The following is a 15277-nucleotide window of genomic DNA, read 5'->3' on the forward strand; positions in this document are numbered from 1 at the left end:
TACCTGCTTCTTTAAATGTTCCACTGGAACTGTCACTTGCTGCATAGCTGCACAGAATGCAGTGTCATTGAATCTTGACTTGCTGGAAGTTTCCAGCTAATATACTGATAGGAGTAATGCTGATCGTTGAGCAGGGGGAAGCAGATAAAGAGATACTGCGTGATGCCTTTCAATCAAGGGATGGGACAGAGGGTAGTGAAAAAGAAGAAAAAGGCTTTCACCCATGCCTTCATTTAAATTCAGGTTATATAACAGTTCAAATTGTGGTTTTTCTCAGGAAGAACTCCTCCTTTCTTTAACAGGATTTGTGCCTGGATACTGACTTCAGGACTTCTTTAGAAGAGATCCTGACTTTCTCTTTTTTACCACATAACACACTTCCTCCTTTTCTATTTACAGCTCATAAAACTGTGTGTGCTGTTAGTTAACTATTTTTGTAATTATTACTAATCAAAATAGATAAACTCAGCAGTATCAATTCCTTTTTAACATTAAAAAAAACGTGTGCAGTGGTCACATATATGGTATATGCAAAAGATTTGAATCAGTCATCTGTAATAGTGCAATGAAAGATGTCTGTTTTTTTCTGATTACTTAATTTACTAGAAATCAGTGTGGAACAAACAGCAGGTTGCTCAGAATTTTGTGTGCGTTCATATTTCTTTGAGTTCCCTTAGTGAAGGTAGAATTTGAAAATGAAAAGTGGTTTGAGGAAGTTGGGTATTCAGACTACCAGAATGACTGGATTAAAGAAGTAGTTCTGTAATGCTTATTGTGGAAATAACATAGAAATATAAGTGGTGTAGGAAGTAGCTTTACTTATTTTTGTTGTTGTTAAAAAAATGTAAAAATCTCTGTATTGAAAAATAATTGCAACATACATTGCTTTTTATTAAACGCTGATATTTGTCATTACCATGATGTGAGGTGTAAACTCATGGTCTTGCCATGTTTAAGTAACTAGGCTGTTGTATGAGGGATTATTTGAAAATTGTGACAAACAGGTTTGTCATGAATTGATTGCTCTAGAGGTCTGTATTTGGGGCTCCTAGGACTTACTAGGTGACCTTCACTGCTGCCACCACCATCTTCTCCTCCTGGATCTGGGAAGTAGTTGGGGCACCATCCCTGGAAGTATTTAAAAGATGGGTAGATGTAGTACTTAGAGTTATGTTTTCGTGGTGGTTTTTGTCAGAGTTAGGTTGATGGTTGGACTAGATGATCTGAAATGTCCCTTCCAACCTATGCAATTCTGTGATCTTCTCCACTGTGTGTTTATCTGTCTGAGAGTCGAGGATGGTGCAGCCTCCATGCCTGTCTTCTGCTAGTCCTGATTTTTTAGCCCAACAGAGGTCACTAAAAGTGGGGCATAGCACAGAATCAAAGTTAATATTATCTTAATTCACTGTTTGGAAACAGGTGACTGTCCTGTTCTTGTGTCTTTCCACCAGCACTGGTCTCTTTCATGTGCCATGGAGGAAACTGCAGAAAGCCCTGTTGTCATAGTTGCACAATATCCGTAAGTGGATACTAGGGACTAGAGAGTGACTGAGGCAGTTGTTGGATGATGGAAGTGTCACAAAGAAACTGGTGGTGTTTGGGGAAAAAAATGGCTTTGCTTTTAAGAGGCGAGATTAGGGTCATTATAATGATTCTTTTTTTCCCCTTCTGCAAGTGAAGATGAATTCAGGAAAGGTATGAGAGGTATAAGCTGCCTTTTTTTGTGTCAGAAAAGGTTAACAGGAGGAATATTGTGTGCTTTTAAATTTAGAGTTGGACAGACAGGTTGGAAAAAGAGCCAGCTGATTTTAATCTGTATCTGGTCTGAATTTGCATAATCATTGAAAAGGGATTGTAGAACTTTTGTATGTAAAGTTAAGGTTGTTTATGTTCAGGATTCCTGGATTTGAGGAGGAAACTTGTCTGAATTAGCACCTTGGCCTTTAAGAAAGGCTTAGGATTCAAAAGCTTAAAAGGAAAAAAAAAAAGGTAAAAAATGCCAAAAGTTGTGTGTTCTGAAATATCCCATATATGGGAACTGATTTAGCAGCTAATGCCTTAAATATGCTGATCTGGGTGTAAATTATTGCAAGATATGAGACAACCTATAGCAGTGGAGCTACAAGACTGCCATCTTACCAGAGGGAATGCTCAGGACTGGCATCCTGCCAAAGACTCAAATGTACAGGAATTGCAGACATTTTGTTTGTTCTTCACAGTTTGATCATTCTCAGGAACTTTCCTGTGATACAGAGGGGATATATGCAAAAAGGGCAGCTGTCCAAGTCATACTAATAAGTTATGACAGCAAATCTTATACGGAAGAATATCAATGTCAGTTTTGACTTAAAAATCATATGTCGATGTTTAATAAGCTTCAGGAATATAAAGTCCTGCATAAAAATTAAGTAATTTTATTCATTTAAATTACTTCCTTGTGAAGGAAAAATACATAGCATCCTTCATGCCATACTGGTTTTCTCTTGATTAAAATGACTGCAGACAGCATCCTTCTCATATTGTTTTGAAATTTAGAATACACCTTGCTTTTTGTCAAAGTTACATGTAAATGCGTTTTTCTTTGTACTCAGTTCAGGTGGTGTGTGCAAAAATTTTTGTTTATACCAGTGTGCAACAGGATTCATTGTTGCTGTCAATAAAGCAAATGGTTGCTAGAGAAAGTAGTTGGTTGTTCAAGTTATGAAAGGTAAATTAAGAAGCCTGCTGCTTTAAAAACCTTGTGATAACCATATGTTATGAACCAGTTTCTTAGATGAAAAGTTATTTAAGAGGCAATTATGAAAAATGTATCATAACCTCCTTAATATGTTTGTGTAACAGTACGGAAGACTGAGAGACAACCCACATAGATAGGCGTAGGGCCAAGGCCTGTGTTTTTAGCTGCTGACTGTTTGTTTATAGCTCTTTGGGGCTTCAGAGCCAGCTTTTAAGTGTATTAATTCACTCTTAAGGCTGGGTCCCATGGTAATGTACTGGTTTTACTTGTTTGGTTCCTTATAAGTAACATACTAAAATTTCTTCCTAATGATCATAAGCATATGTACCCTTACTTACATTCATTTCAAATCATTCTGTATCTTTATAGTGTGCTGACTGAATTTTGTGCATCAGAAAAATTGAGCTCTGAATACTTCTCGACTTTTTGACTTCTCCTTTCCCTTTTAATATGAGAAGATTTTTGGCACTTGCATATTATTTTGCGATATGTTACTGACTTCTTTACCATTGAGTTTTTTGTTTCCTACCTAATGCATTTAAATTGCTAAAGTGTGATTTTTATTTTTTCTTTTAAATCCCAGTATGAAATGAACTAAAATGTAGAGATCTAAGTGATACTTGCCATGTAAAAGTGGTGATGATGTCTGTTAAATTTAAAATTCAAAAATAAATATCAAGAAAAAATTTAAATATGAGAGTTTGGATAAAACTGTCTGGTGACTGAGACTAAATGTCGTGGGATTCCTTCCTCATTGAAAAGTTTTGAGGTACTCTACAGCACAGGCAAAGTTAATGTGAATCTTGGGGGTTTATCTATCTTTAAGGAACAAGAAAAAAAAAGGTTATGCAAAGCCATGTTTTTCCAGCAATACTTGTTCTCTTAGAGATTAATCTTTGATGTAATGATCTTTTAATTTAAATTTTACCTGTTACATGCACGTGATTGATTTAAAGTTTAAAATATGAAACGTCAGAGAGCAGAAAAGGCACACAGTAAGCTGTACTGCTTTATGAGTAAGATCCTTCTTTTCAGCAGTACTCAGAAGATGATCCTCAGATGCAAATTGTTTGCAGTTCTTTGTTTAGTAGGTATTTCAGTAATATTTTATTTCTTTCTCTTTATCCTTAACTTTCAGATCTCTCATACCTTGCAACTAAACCCCAGGATTCTTGATGAAATGATATTTCATTTCTTAATATTCTGAATTAGTAACTGAGTTACAAGAATTGATAAAGTCAGTTTGAATATAAAATCTTGAAAATATTTAGGAATATGGTGGAGCATATTCAATATGTTGTAAGATTATTTTGTGTGTTCTGTAGCTTTTAAACATTTAGATATGAATACTCCTTCTTATTCTTAAAAAAAATAATGAAAAAAAGCTTTATTCCTGTCTTTTAATCTCAGATACTCATTATATATTTTTTGGAGGAGTTATTTATTCACCTCACCCTTGGAAAATGGGGAAGACTCCCAAAGAGTAATATAGAAATATTGCTTAGGTATGCAGAGATATGTTTAGGATGGAAGAAGCTCAGCTGGAGCTTGAACTAGCAAAAGGTGTCAAGAATAACAGGATAACCTCCTGTAGGTATGTTACTACCAAGCAGAAGTTCAAGGAAAATGTAAGTCCATTGCTTTATGGCACTGTCAGCTTGGTTATGAATGACACTGAAAAGGCAGAAGCACTTAGTCTGCATGGGAAAGGTCAGCTCCCAAGTCTCTGTGCCAAGAAGCGACAGCAAAGTAAACAGCAAGCCACTGACAGTAAAGGAGAACTGAGTCAAGCTCCATCTGTACTGTCTGGACACATACAGATGAACAGGATCTGATGGGATGCGTCTGAGTTGGTGCACTTCAGAGCCACCAACTATTATATTTGAAAGGTCATAGAAGACCTAAGTGACTGGAAAAGGGCAAACGTTACACCCATCTGCAAAAAGGAAAATTTGGGAAACTGCAGACCAGTCAAGTCTCACCTCAGTCTCCAGGGAAGTTATGGAACAAGTGTTTGTGGGAGTTGTTTGCAGGCACATGAAAGACAAGAAACCTAATTCAGATTTACCAAGGGTAAATTGCGCTTGACCAACGTTATGATTACTGCTTGCTCAGTGGATGAGAGAAGAATTTTGGATGATATCTACCTTGACTTTAACAACGCATTTGACACATATTCTCCCCTATCATCCTTGTAGACAATTTGGTAATATACAGTTTGGACATACAGACTGTGAACAGTGGCTCACCTGCCAAGGTCAAGGGATGATAATGGCTTATAGTAAAACGGTAAGCTGATCACAAGTGGAGTTCCTTGAGGGTCAGTGCTGAGTCTGGTAGTACTACTCGATATCTTTGTAAATGTTCTGATGATAAGATTGAACCCTCACGGAGTTTGCAGATGATTTCAAAGTGGACTGAGAGGTAGGTATGTGGGAAGAAGGAGTCACCATTCATAGAGACCTTGACAGGCTGGAAAATCAGGCCAACAAGAATTGCATGAGGTTTAGCTAAGATAAACATGAAGTCCTGCACCTGTAATGGAATAATCTTAAGTGGTGGAACAGGCTGGGGACTGACTGACTGGCTGGGATATAGCTCTGCTGCAAAGGACCCAGGAGTTCTGAGGGACAGCAAACTTAACGTGAGCTAGCAGTGTACTGTAGCAGTAAAGAAGGCAACCAGTGTCCTGAACTGCATCAGGAAGAGAGCCATCAGCAGATCAAGGCATGTGCTTATTCTGCTCAGCACTTGGTAGGCATCTAATGATGGTTGGAGATTCCTGAGGGGGGAAAGATAATTGATCTTTCTGTGCCCAGTAGATACAGAGAAAAGTACTGGATTTGCAAGGATGTATATACAGTGACAGAAGAGGCAGTGGGCACAAGTTGCTTTAGGAGAACTCCATCCAGATAAGATAAATACTTCCTTGTGAGATTAATTAAGAATTAAACATGGAATGGTTTTCCCAGAGAAGTGGTGAAATTTCCCTTGCCAGCAGTATTGAAGACTTGAAAGGACACTGGATAACTTAATCAAGGGCTGTGCATTTCACAGAAGGTTGGACCAGGTCATCTCCAGAGATTTTTTCCAGTCTAGACTTTGCTGTTATTCTACCAAATTAGATGATAATCTTTTTTGTTACTTTATGAAGGATGGTCGAAAATAGTTAATTAATATTTATGAAGCATTCTGTCTGTTCTTAATTGATCAGACTGGACTCATTTTTATTCAAGAATACAATCAGTAGTAGCTCTAATGGGTAGAGATTGATGATCTGAGTATTGCGGGTCTGGCTGGGCTGGGAAGTGCAATGGAATTCTTACTGGAATGCAGGCATATTTTGTTTGCAAAGCATAAGACGGTTTTTCTTTCACACAGGCAAGAGATTTCAGTAGTGGTCGACTTTGTTTTGTACTGTGATTTGTCAAGTGTATAGCATCACATACAGAAAAATCATTACATAGTGACATTATCATCAAATTTAAATTATGCTGTTGTGGATTTTTTAAAGGATTTTTAAGAATATTAACTTGAAGTATATATCTGTTGGCAGAATAATATTCATAACTTATTTATTACGGTGCTTTATATATTTAACAAATACTAATTCTATTTAAACAAAGTTTTGCTTGCCTTAGACTTGACACTAAATAAATATATTTGTTTCATGAGGTATTGCAGTTTCTGTTCAAAATTGGGAATTGTCCTGAATAGATTTCAGGATGTAAAGGCTTTATTTCTGAAATCATTGGAAATTTTTTTGTAGAAAAAATTGTTTGCAAATCTGAGTTTGAGCTTAAGTTGACTACAATGTCCTCAAACATGTATGTGCAGCTCCCTACCTCATAAAAGCTCATCGGGGCTTTGCTAATGATTTCAGCTAAACTTGGATTTCTTGCAGTGGTTTCTCTAGGAGGTGCACGCATCTGCCTTTGAGGAAAGATACTTACATGTACCATAATAGGTGGGGGTTTTGTAGTAGTTGTAAGTTAATCCATAGGGTATGTCAAAGTTGGCCATTTGCCTCAGCATTTTAGTTCAGCATCTGAAATGTCTGTTTTTCTGTGTGGAGAAAGAAGCATATTAATTCACAATATGCCTGATTACTTTGTGTGGGAATAGGCTGTGGGTACACAGCAGTTCTTAACCTTTTAGTTGGTGAGGTAGTGCGTGTTTTGTGCTTCTGGTTGAAAGCATTGTAAATTTCCGTCATAAATTCTTTAATGTTTTTCATTGGGTTATTAAACATCATAGGTGGTACCTCTGTGCTTTGCAGTTTTCAGTGTTCCCAGTTCTTGCCAACAAGGTATAGAGGAATTGAACAGAGTATGCAAAAGAAAATCTTCTGATCCTCTGGGATGTCACTTCCTTATTGAAATTTTGGTGTGTTGACAGAATTGGTCAATCTATGTTTAGTAAGATCAAAGGGCAGACTCAAAATAACATCGCTATGGTAAGAATTTAATACATTATTGTACCTCAGATGCCTGTGCATGTGTCGCTTCCTTTTCTCAGAGAAAAGGCGCTTTGGGCACCTTTTGAGACTTAGTAGAATAACTTCACTGTTTAGTTTTTGTGTGCCAGATTTCTAAAAGACTTATTTTTAAACAAATATTTATTGAGTAAAGTTAAAATTGTAAGTATGATGTATAAACTGTTAGATTTTATGCCTTTTTAGTTTATAGCTTTTGTGGTGTGTTTTGGAAATATGTGTTACAGCATAGTATAGAACAGTACTGTACAAGAAAATTTCTAGGTACTTATGGTATTTGGAAAGTGAGGCTTATACAAAGATGTTGGAACAGATTTTTCAAACACACCACTTAGGTTTTCAACAGTATATAAATTCTGTTTAGAAAGTGTGTGAAAATATCCAAATAAGGCAAGAGGCATGGGGTCAGAGTAATGACTGTAAAACTTGGTTTTGTTTGGTGTGTTCTCTAGGTTAAATAGCCATCCTTGTTGTGTAGAAGTGTAGGCGGAAAAATTCCAGTGAATTACAGCAACACGCCTATCTTGCTGGACTGCCGTTGGCTTTCTCAAATAAACATTTTCTCTGGCACCATTGTGAAACGCAAGTCAGGTGCACGCTGCAAAAACTTTCTAGACTGACAGTGTACGACAGCCAACTATTGAGCAGCCAAATGTTTAAAAACATGCAGAAAGATTTAATTGATTACATCAGGTTTTTTATACTTTTGGGAAGGAAGGTGAAAAATGACTGACCTTTCTATGTTCTTCCAGTATGGGAGGGGGGAAATAAGAAAGTGATGGATGAAAATCAAATAGGTTTTCTTTTGGATTGACAGATCTCAGTGAAAATGTAGGTAGTATATAAAACAGCATGCATCTTCCTCACAGTAGTTTCAAGGGTTGATCTGCGAATACCAGTTTACATACTTGCTGCTCAGCAGAACTCCAAAAGACTGCTGTTTGTACTCGTATTTTGCAAACAGGACTGTTCATTGGAAGTCTGCAGGAAAGTTCTCTCCTACCGGTTTACTTCATGAATTTGGAAGTGACACTTCTGTGAATTAAGTTGATTGAAGAGGAATTTCTTAACAAGTGGAGAGTACCTGTCTTAATCCTAACGTAGCTGTAGGAGGAAGTGGCTGATGGCACTGTCAATGTAGTCGTTCACTGTTGCACTTCTCTTTTGTCCTATAATAACAGCTAGTAATCTGAAAATGGCACTGCATAATCTCTAAAAGGGAGTTTGTAAAGTGCTGGGAGCAGAGAGCTAAGAACCGGGGAGCATGATCCCTAGAATCACGGTTAGTTTTGACTAGCTTTTGCTACATTTCTGAGCGGATGTGAATCAATTACGGGGACAAAGCATGGAGACGCCAGAAAGCCAAATGCGGAGAAAACAATGATTCATGCTTTAGTACAAACGGGATGGATGTGGGGACATAATTACAGTGTACAATCAAATCTGCAACAGTTTGTCTCAGCTCACTGGTTGCTCAGGTTCCTCCTTTCTTCCCTCTTTCTTCCATCTTTGGGTAGAAGGGCTTAGAGACCCCTGTGTTCGGTGTCGTGTGGAGTCACAGACCCACAGCACAGCTCCCAGAGTCTGTTGGGAGTGGGTGTGGGGAAGCAGATAGGCCAAACCTGTACGCAGAATTCAGCTGTGGCTCATGGGAAAGTTACAGAGGTTAGTTCTGTGAGAGTTTTTGTGGTTTGAAAAGCTTAGCTACTTTGTTGCTCTCAGCAGTTGAGCAAATACTATTTTCAGATACTTTAAAGCAGTAAACTTGGGGTGAGAGAGGGATCTTTGATTTCAGTAGCTGAGAGAGCAGAAGTCTCTGGTTGAACCTGAGCTCTCCTTCATGGCTGCCTTCAGAAAGATAACCTTTCCTACTTCTGACTTGAGAACAGATTTCGAAGAAATATGTGAATAGTTCTCTGCTATATAGGTCAAGGAATTCTTCAAGAATTCTTTGATCAGTGATTGAATCTTATAACAGGAACAAAAATATTAAGTTGGTGGCACTTCCATCTCCTGTGAACCAGAGGATGTCAAGGTGTGTGTTGTGTTGGAGTGCAGCAAATGGTTTCTGCCTAAAAGTCTTCTTTCTGAAAAAGCTTCAGTTACTATTATTATGCTTTGGAGGGATAAAATAGGAAAGGGTTGGGAAAAGAACTTTTTCCCTTTCCTTGGCGGTTATGAGGGAGAAATATTTAAAAAGGAAAAAGTAAGATTACAGAAATTGGTTAGGGCACTAAGATCGGCTAGAAATTTTTTACAGTACTCGAAATCATTAGTTTTAAATTGGCAGCTACCTTTTAATCCATTCTTACAAAAGTTTTTGTTGAAAATTTAATAGATTTCTGTAAAAATCTTCAAGGAAATGCATATTCTAAATGAAGGAAGAAGTCTGCAATTTGTCTATTTTTTGTTTTAGAAGGGTTGGGTTTTTTTGGGGTTGAATCCATTTTTCAATGAGTCATTTTAATTGATATCAGAGAAGTGATATATTTGCATTTGCAAGTTTGCTGATACAACTTTTAAAGCAGGTTTTCTCATAAAGTTTTATAAAGCTCATTTTAGCTACAGAATCCTATACACAAATGGTTTTGTGATAGTTGCTTGCAGTTTTATATGATTTAGAGTTCTATTCAGATTTGTGGATGCAAATTTTTTTTGCTTTTCAGGTTCCTGGCAAGATTTCTGTATGTATTGATTGTGAATTACAAAGGCAGCAATTGTAATTTTGCTGTAGTGCAGACTTGAGCAGAGTAATTCCTGTTTTATACTGCCTGCTCAACAGGCCTGTCATACTGTCTTCAGTTGGGGCATATCCTAGAAGGTTGTTTGGAAGCTTTTGGTAAGGCATCTGATAGGGTAAATTAAACTTGACATTATTTAGCAGGAAACATGCAAATGCAGTCAGGACTGATGCTTCATTGTTTTTATATTGACATGCATAGAAGGAGAAGAAAAGTCTTAGTGAAACGAGGAGCTTTGCTCAGGTGGAAGTAGGAGAGATGTAGAACTGCTTTATTGGGCACGTTACCTTAAAACAGCAGCTGGATATCTATCAGAAAATGTTGTATTGAGATACTGATTTTCACAGAGCTGGGCTAAAGTTGTGTATTTCAACTAATGCTGTCAACAAAAGTATATCTAAAATTATGTTTGACGAAGAGGGTCAAGATGGTCTAGCAGTCTAGCATGACTTAAGTCCAGAAAGGCAAAATGGGGAGCCTATGACCGCTTAATTTTAAATTCAGAGTTACAATTTTGACTTAATCTGAGTCCAGTGCATTTTCCTGAGTGAATAGCGTTTTGACTCTCAGGACCAAGAAACATAAAACTATTTTTTGCATTGGTTATTTGCCTTGTTTAGCCTTTTCAGACATATGCCAAGAGACTAACTTAATAGGTTAATTTTTACCAAATGGAAAAAATACACACAAAGTTGCAGTAGAAATGTTGCACTTCTTTGGAGAATAAATATGTATGTGCAGATTTTGTCTTTTTCGTGTATTCTTCCTCTATAATTAAGATGGACTTCCTGTCTTACTCTGTATTTAGCTGTTGTTATTACTCTCTGTTTCTCTCTTTACACATTCATGAGAGAAAATGTTAGGTTTGCATATCAGTGAATTTTTAAAAACACATTTTTGTAACCATCTCTCATATAGTATGCTTCTAAAACAGAATTATTTTCATATATTATTGAAAAAATAGATTAAAAATTTCAAGTTTTAGCATTGTTTCGAAGAAAGAAAAATATGGTATGTAACTTATTCAAAAATACATTTCAGTGAAGTGAGTTGAAAAATGGTATTAGGTCCACTAATTTTTTAGGTCCAATTATTTTTTTGAGACAAATATAGTCTGTTAATCATAGAATCATAGAATTGTTTTGGTTGGAAGAGACCTCTAAGATCATCAAGTCCAACACTTAACCTAGCACTGTCAAGTCTACCACTAAACCATGTCTCTCAGCACCATGTCTACACATCTTTTGAATACCTCCAGGGACAGCAACTCCACCACTTCCCTGGGCAGCCTGTTCCAATGCTCGACAACCCTTTCAGTGAACGTGCGCCCTAGGTATTTTATGATCTACCAATAAAAGAATAAATAGAGAACAATATGAAAAGCACATACTTACCAGACTTTGTGACACAGTTGGGAAACAAAAGTAAATGTCAGATGATTATTAGCATAAATGCTATTGTTCATGAAATATTTTAATATAGAAGAAGAAATGTCACTGGGAAGAATACACTTAGCGAAAATCTTGTGTTGGGTGATTTGATGGGTTTTTGTTGGTGTTTTGGGTTTTTTCCTTGAAAAACAGTCCATGTTTTCCTTGAAATCTGTGGAACTTAAATCTGTAGAAATCCGTAGACTTAAATTTTTTGGGGGATACAGGAATATTTTACTTTTGAAAATGTATTTACAGTACTATATATTTCTTGTTAACATGTTTGTGAAATGTCACTTACAGGTGCAGACCTTAAAGAAAGAGCAAAAATGCACTCAAGTGAAGTTAGTTCGTTTGTCTCAAAAGCAAGAGCGACTATTAATGAAATGGGTATGTAACCTCTCCCTCGAACAGTGTTATTTTAACTTAACCTGAGAAGGATTAGGTCAGAGGAATGGCATAAATGTGCATGGTTAAATGTTGACAGGTAGTAGGATATCCACTACTATTTATATTCATATATATGAATCATGGTGCATTGCTTCTTCAAAAATGTTCCTAATTGAGTTGGACTTTTTTTTTCTTTTAGAATACTAGAAGAAGCTAAATTCTAACTGAAATAAAGGTGATTTGCCCTGCTCTTTTCATAAAGAATAGATTATACTGTGACATCCAATTTAATTTTTATTATTGCATTCTTGTGGTTGGTATAGTTAATACAGTCTTTAGTACATTTTAGGAACAAGTTAAACATCAACTGTTGGTAGAAAGTTAGCTACTAAGGCCTTTAAAATTTTAATATGTGCTTGTTCTGTTGTAGTAAAACCTGCTAATAGCTTGGGATTTTAATTGACTTTTACCAGTTTAAGGATGGTAATTTCTCTCTAAATTTTACATCATGAATTTTCATCAAATATTTACATCTCTGCTGGTTGGTTTTAATATATTTTTTTTCAACAGGGCATTACTGATATGTTTCTCAGAGAATGCTTTTAGATGTGTTTCCTTGATAACATTGGGTCAGATCTTGGTTTGGCAGAATGTTATGAATGGAAACCAGTATGTTTTTGCAGGTAAATGGCAGACAACTGAACGATGAGTCTTTGATTAGGTACTTCATGGAGATACTTATGTCCTTGAATTAACATCTTGTCTTTGAAGTAAAGCAGATCCTCAAGGCTCTTTAAATAAATAAAATCAGTAAAATATCTAGAAGTGAATAGACCATTAATTTCCTGCAGCTGGTACTGTATTTCGTGCTGGTGTTTGTCTTTTAATTGGAATAGGGAGCAAAAGGCAACAAGGTGTTCTGTTTAGTTACTTTGTAAGATTTTTGGGAGGCTTCCTTAGCTCTCAGTAATAGTTCTTCAGCTTTTCTTAGACTGAAGTTACTGGAAATACTTTCTGAGCTGCTGTTAACATTTAAATAGAGGCAACTGGTTTTAAGATTTTCCTATAAGCAGGAAATATATATTTTTAATTATTTTTATTTTTTTAAGTGAGAAATTTCCTAAAATCTAAAGAAGTATTTAGATTTGGCATTCTGCAGTGATTTGATGCTTTGTTTTGCTTCAGAATTGAAAAGACTCTAAGACAGATGTTTGATTGTCTTCAGCTTCACTAAGGTTCCTGTGAGATTGTTTAACTACTGAATATGTAAGCAAATTTTCAGTGTTATCTGAAAGGTTTACAGTGGATCATTATGCTAACAGTGAATTACTTGAAGTTGTGGAAACCAGTATGAGTGTTTTCATTGACCGATCTCTAGTCTCTTTCTCAAGAAAGAAGCATGACATTGTGCGTAGGTGGAATTAATATTTGAGAATGTAGGTCACCGAAGTACCTAGATAGAAAGGTTTGTGAAGGGATGTAGTAACAGCCATTAGACATACTGCAGGTTGGAAAAGAGAAAGAATTCGACCATAGCCCTTGCTCGATATTGTAACAAAACTTCTGCTTATGTTGGCTGAGCATCTCTTTTTTTCCCCTCCCTCTTTCCCTTTCTCCCTCCTTCCCTCCCTCCTGCCATTTTGCCATTTCTGCTTTAAAACACTAAACAAAGCAGTCAGTAGAAGTTTCTTTAAAGGGTACATCATATTTGACCATTTTGCAGTTCATGTTGTAAAGGCTTTTTTACAGAATTAGAGAAGAATATTGAGCTATTGCTTTTAATGTTATTGGTCAACTTTCGTATCATGTATGTTTGAACATGCATAAAGTAGTTTTTATTTTTTAGTCTCATGATGTAGTCCCAGTATGTACATAATTGAGACATTGTTGGTTTTGAACACATTGTGACAACAGTAGATGTATTTATAGGATACATCTAACATTTTTCTGAAGGGTCTTTGCAGAGCAATTTAAAATGTGGTTCCCTGCATCAGGAACAGGTAGAGAATATAAAAAAGTGGATTTTCTAAACGAGATTAGATTAGATGGGTGCAGCAGGCATCATGTTGCACGAGACCTTTATGAATTGAAGTGAACACTAATTTTGTAGCAAGTCAGAGGTTCTCAGTTCTTCTTTTTTCCTTCTGAAGAAGTGATCTGGCATTACAGAACACAATTTTTGCAGAACTAGTGGGACATTGTATTTACATTTGATTACTGCAATGAATCTATATATTGAAAATAATAATATTTTTCCTGCCCAGCAACAACCAGAATGTTATGAGATGGTTAAAGAGGGGAAATGATTTCCAAATTATTATTTGCCACTGCAAAATGCTGTATAGTCAGGGAACAATGTTTCCAATCTCCCATTTTGTTCTTTTTCTATCCAAGTTTAATGCTGTAATCTCATTTAAAATGTGTTCTACTTTTTCCTTTTCACAAATAGGTCATGTTTTGATAATTGTGTTTGTGTTCAGATGTGTGACCTAGTAAGGAGATGCTTCTTTTTAACAATATTTTCAGAAAGAAACCATTAAGATGTCTTTGTAGACAAAATACACAAAAGGTTAATTACATCTTGAACAACTGGATAAACCTAGCTTTTTAGAATTGACATGCTTTGGCTTTCCTTAGTGCCTGTCAATTTCATTACATTTAAAATCCGTACGCTAGTGGTTTTGTAAAAAGCTGTAGTATCATTTTGGAATACAGCTACAGAAAAGAATTTTCTGGAAATTAAAAGCATACTGCACTTGTTTTTATGGGTTAATTTATAACTTCGTGCTAAATTTGGGTGAAGTATTAAGAGTGCAGCAAATATCACTTGGTATAAAAATAAGCACTTAAATAAAAGAGCTGAAAAAATTGTACAGAGCCATTAGTTGCAGTTCTTAGACCTTTAAGTTGAAGGGCGGAAAAAATCAAAACACCCTCTATTTTTAGCAGTGGTTGCTTTTGCTAAAATTATACTAGAATTGCGTTGTGGTGTTTTTTTTTCTTTTTTTTTAATAGTAGGAATTGTAAGACTCCTTGTCCATTACTATATTCTGCCTTCAGGCTTTTTGTTACTGATGTAAGGCTGCCTTTACCCTCAAAAAATAGAAGAGAAAAGCATTAGTAGATCTCTTGCAACCATACATAACAAAACAGGCCTGAGTAAATGAAAAGAAATGTTACTGACTCCCAGAAATCTGTTTTTTGATGCTTTGGGGGGAAAAAAAAAAAGCCATCATTGTGGGTCAGATCTTCCTCATATATTTTATGGTGTGACTTCCATTAAGTCCCTGTTGTTCTTAACACGGGCTGGGGTTCTGGGCTGTGATATTACCATTGGATGTACATTATCTGTTGGGATTTCAGTTGCAAAACAAAGTGAGGCTACATATGGAGCTGAGTGCAATAACCACCCTTCTCCAGAAAAACACCGTGTTTAACAGAAAGAAAAAATGAAGCTGCAGAAAGAATTTGAGCTGAGTGAATA

General features: G+C 36.2%; 1 protein-coding gene across 3 annotated transcripts in view; it reads left to right on the forward strand.

Moving 5' to 3' along the window:
- Nucleotides 1-15277, forward strand: part of AUH (AU RNA binding methylglutaconyl-CoA hydratase) — a 111613-nt gene that overhangs the window by 22671 nt on the left and 73665 nt on the right. For 2 of the 3 annotated variants that reach the window (XM_063319454.1, XM_063319452.1), the window contains exon 4: nucleotides 11707-11793. The exons of the other annotated variant lie outside the window; for it this stretch is intronic. In XM_063319454.1, coding sequence (XP_063175524.1) covers nucleotides 11707-11793 — 87 coding nt within the window. The remainder of the gene's footprint in view (nucleotides 1-11706; nucleotides 11794-15277) is intronic. 3 annotated transcript variants of the gene reach the window in all.

This window comes from Chroicocephalus ridibundus, chromosome Z (genome assembly GCF_963924245.1).
Source record: "Chroicocephalus ridibundus chromosome Z, bChrRid1.1, whole genome shotgun sequence".
NCBI lineage: Eukaryota > Metazoa > Chordata > Aves > Charadriiformes > Laridae > Chroicocephalus > Chroicocephalus ridibundus.